This window comes from Pteropus vampyrus, unplaced genomic scaffold, assembly GCF_000151845.1.
Source record: "Pteropus vampyrus isolate Shadow unplaced genomic scaffold, Pvam_2.0 Scaffold117, whole genome shotgun sequence".
Taxonomy (NCBI): domain Eukaryota; kingdom Metazoa; phylum Chordata; class Mammalia; order Chiroptera; family Pteropodidae; genus Pteropus; species Pteropus vampyrus.
Window position 1 is genome coordinate 3,589,649 of NW_011888898.1, and position 4,495 is coordinate 3,594,143.

The 4,495-nt window shown below is 47.9% G+C and overlaps 1 protein-coding gene across 1 annotated transcript; it reads left to right on the plus strand.

Annotated features, from left to right (window-relative positions):
* Positions 1-464: 464 nt before the first annotated feature.
* Positions 465-3,497, plus strand: KCNB1 (potassium voltage-gated channel subfamily B member 1; the record flags this gene model as incomplete). Its single annotated transcript, XM_011366011.1, has 1 exon — positions 465-3,497. A coding segment is annotated over one exon (2,031 nt), but the record flags the coding sequence as incomplete, so codon positions are not given.
* Between the last annotated feature and the right edge of the window lie 998 nt (positions 3,498-4,495).

The following is a 4,495-nucleotide window of genomic DNA, read 5'->3' on the forward strand; positions in this document are numbered from 1 at the left end:
ATGTATGAACCACTGGTCTAGATCACGAGTCAGCAAACTATGGCCTACAAGTCAAATTCAGTCCCCTGCCTCTTTTTGTCAATAAAGCTTTATTGAAACATAGCTACACCCATTCGTTTATGTATTATCTGAGGCTGCTTCCATGCTACTACTGCAGAGTTGAGTAGTTGCAATAAAGAATTCGTGGACTTCAAAGTCTAAAATATTTGCTATCTGGCCGTTCATAGAAAAAGTTTGCCAACCCCTGGGCTAGATAATTAGCTTTAAATCATTTCAATGCTCTGAGCCATTTTCTACATCTGTATAATAAATAGATTTGAATCAATTATCTTTTTAGCTCAACCATCCAATCGTTAAGTGACTATTGAGATGTGAAATGCTCCTGAACATTGAGGAGCATCCTGCTGGCCCAGGGTACTAGAGTGATCATCCCGTTGGTGGCTGATAACTAAATCCCACTCTCTTCTTCGACTCTCTTCTCACAGATCCTTGCCATAATTTCCATCATGTTCATCGTCCTTTCCACCATTGCCCTGTCGCTCAACACGCTGCCCGAGCTGCAGAGCCTCGATGAGTTTGGTCAGACCACAGACAACCCCCAGCTGGCTCACGTGGAGGCCGTGTGCATTGCGTGGTTCACCATGGAGTACCTGCTGCGGTTCCTCTCCTCGCCCAAGAAGTGGAAGTTTTTCAAGGGCCCACTCAATGCCATCGACTTGCTGGCCATCCTGCCGTACTACGTCACCATCTTCCTCACCGAATCCAACAAGAGCGTGCTGCAGTTCCAGAACGTGCGGCGCGTGGTCCAGATCTTCCGCATCATGCGCATTCTCCGCATCCTTAAGCTCGCCAGACACTCCACTGGCCTCCAGTCCTTGGGCTTCACCTTGCGGCGGAGCTACAACGAGCTGGGCTTGCTTATCCTCTTTCTTGCCATGGGTATCATGATCTTCTCCAGCCTTGTCTTCTTTGCGGAGAAGGACGAGGAGGACACCAAGTTCAAAAGCATCCCAGCCTCTTTCTGGTGGGCTACTATTACCATGACGACTGTTGGGTATGGAGATATCTACCCCAAAACTCTCCTGGGGAAAATTGTGGGGGGACTCTGCTGCATTGCAGGGGTCCTGGTGATTGCTCTTCCCATCCCCATCATTGTCAATAACTTCTCCGAGTTCTACAAGGAGCAGAAGAGGCAAGAGAAAGCAATCAAGCGGAGAGAGGCTCTGGAGAGAGCTAAGAGGAATGGCAGCATTGTGTCTATGAACATGAAGGATGCTTTTGCCCGGAGCATTGAAATGATGGACATTGTAGTTGAGAAAAATGGAGAGAATATAGGTAAGAAGGACAAAGTACAAGATAACCACTTGTCTCCCAACAAATGGAAATGGACAAAGAGGACACTGTCCGAAACCAGCTCAAGTAAGTCATTTGAAAATAAGGAGCAGGGATCCCCTGAGAAGGCCAGATCATCTTCTAGTCCTCAGCACCTGAACGTCCAGCAGTTGGAAGACATGTACAATAAGATGGCCAAGACCCAATCTCAGCCCATCCTCAATACCAAGGAGTCAGCAACACAGAGCAAACCAAAGGAAGAACTTGAAATGGAGAGCATCCCCAGCCCTGTAGCCCCTCTGCCCACTCGTACAGAAGGGGTCATCGATATGCGAAGCATGTCGAGCATTGATAGCTTCATTAGCTGTGCCACAGACTTCCCTGAAGCCACCAGATTCTCCCATAGTCCTTTGGCATCACTCCCCAGCAAGACTGGAGGCAGCATAGCCCCAGAGATGGGCTGGCGGGGAGCTCTAGGTGCCAGTGGTGGTAGGTTTGTGGAGGCCAACCCTGCCCCTGATGCCAGCCATCACTCTCCTTTCTTCATCGAGAGCCCCAAGAGTTCCATGAAGACCAACAACCCCTTGAAGCTCCGAGCACTTAAAGTCAACTTCATGGAGGGTGATCCCAATCCATTGGTCCCTGTTCTGGGGATGTACCACGACCCTCTCAGGAACCGGGGGGGTGCTGCAGCTGCTGTTGCTGGACTGGAGTGTGCCACACTCTTGGACAGGCCTGTGCTGAGTCCAGAGTCCTCCATCTACACCACAGCCAGTGCTAGGACACCCCCCCGGTCACCTGAGAAACACACAGCAATAGCATTCAACTTCGAAGCGGGTATCCACCAGTACATTGATGCAGACACAGATGATGAGGGACAGGTGCTTTACAGTGTGGACTCCAGCCCTCCAAAGAGCCTCCATGGGAGCACCAGTCCCAAGTTCAGCGTTGGGACGAGATCAGAAAAGAACCACTTTGAAAGTTCGCCCTTACCCACCTCCCCTAAGTTCTTAAGACAGAACTGTATTTACTCTACAGAAGCATTGACTGGAAAAGCCCCTGGTGGTCAGGAAAAGTGCAAACTCGAGAACCACATCTCCCCCGATGTCCGTGTGTTGCCGGGCGGAGGAGCCCATGGAAGCACACGAGATCAGAGCATCTGAACTACCCCACGCGGAGGAGAGACGTGTGGCGAGGTCCAAAGAGGAGTGCGGCTCAGCTTACCTGCCACAGAGCTTTTCTGCATGAACTCTTAAAACAGAAAGGCTCTGCAAAGCCCCTGGAAAGAAGAGAGACTCCAGAGAAAGCTCCCTAAGGCCTTGAGAGTCATGACAGGTCCATCAGAATGAAGTTGGCCAAGCCATAGGATATGGCGCCTCCTTGTAACAACTCCACTGCCCTCTTTGGGGGATGTCATGAGCAGAACTCACAGCCACCACTACCACGTTTTAGACATAACCACGGCCACCTATTCCCCATTCTTCTCTTATGGCTCTTCATCACAGCCTCTGAGAGCAACACCTCCATCCCTCCTGGCTTCTCTGGAGAAGGATGCTGGGACAAGTGGCTTATACTGAAAGAGTGGGTTGACCAATTTGGTTTCGGGTATTGCCTGGCCACCTCTAGAAACTCCTGTCCATCATCTCTCGGATGGATCCCACTGTTAGAAGGCTACAGGGAATGCCTGTGTCATAGAGAAATCTCTGTGCCACAAGCCAGGATCCCAGCACAAACCCTTACTCGAATGTCTTCATTGACTTCAGTATTTCGTAGTACCTGAGATTTTATTTTGAGATATCATCAGGGTGAGTTGCACCACTTGTACTCAATTCTCATTGCCCCTGGCAATCTGGGGAGGGTTCAGAAGGCAGGCACTCAGCCAACAGAACTCTGAGTATTGCTTTAGGGTCGTAGAAGGAAAAAGTGTTCTGTACATTGTTAGTGTAGACTCAAAAGATATGCAAGTGTCAAATATGCAAAAGAAATAGCTTATTCAAAGAGACTATGTTACTGAAGAACAGAATAAAATCTGATTTTTTTTTTTTTACCTGCAAAAACGAAAAGAAAAAAAATATCTTCAATTGAAATGCCCAGTTCAGACTTTTGAATACTTCCTGCTGTGGCAGGGAAAGCATCTACTATAATAGAAATTCTGTTTTGTTTCCTGTGGTATAAAAAAAAAGTTAAAATAAAAAGCACTTTATGTTTTTCAAAAATAGGTTCTACCAGGGACAGTGTCAACATCTTGCACTTTAAAACAAGCACGATTTCCTGTGGGCCGCTCTTTGGAACTGCAGTTGAATTGTTGCTACGTGCCTGTATCTGGCTACGGTGGGTGATATTGTGCTGGTATTGCTGTGTCAGTCTGTGGGCACCTTCCCTGCCCCTCTGAAGCTTCCCTTTTGCCCCCTTGCAAGGAAAGATACTTGGCCTTTGAGTGGGGCCTCCCATAAAGTCACATGTACAGGAAACATGCACTTCTTAGAAGTATACAGTAGATGGTTGGGCGTTGGGTGTTTTACTCTGTTCTTTCTTGTCAACCAGCTGTTGGTATGTTTTTAGTGTCACTGTCTGTATTAAAAGCTCAGCTCTTCTTTCTGCAGCCATCAATGCAGCCAGTACAGACAAAAGCAATAAGTATTTGTGTGCATCATGAGTGGTTCTGGTGTATTTCTTGGCGTTGGTCTTCCTGTCCTAGTTTGATGAACTGGTGTTAGTCTGCTTGATTTCGTCCAACAGCATGGTGTTGCTGGCTGTTCCTCGGTTCAGTAACATAGGGTTGAGCCACTGGCTAGCATGATGCCATGCCGTTGACCCATCTGTCAGTAAAGATGACATGTGTATTGATCTGCCTGTTTTTAGTACAATGGACTGATGTTGTTCTCTTAATACAATTTGGATGGATGATGTCCCAAGTACAATATTGTAGATCTGTCAGTCCTCAATTGTGACAGGCGTATGTCCTCCTGATGGAACAAAACATGGTGTCATTCACCTGTCCTTCAATGTGTTATTGGTCTGTCTGTTAGTACAATGGCGCAATCTACCTGTCAGTACACAAATATCACAGAGTCGCTCCGCCTGCCCTTCCTTACAGCAGCACGAGGTTGGGCCACCTGTCGCAGGTAGGATGACATGGGGTCATTCCACCACCGTTAAAAAT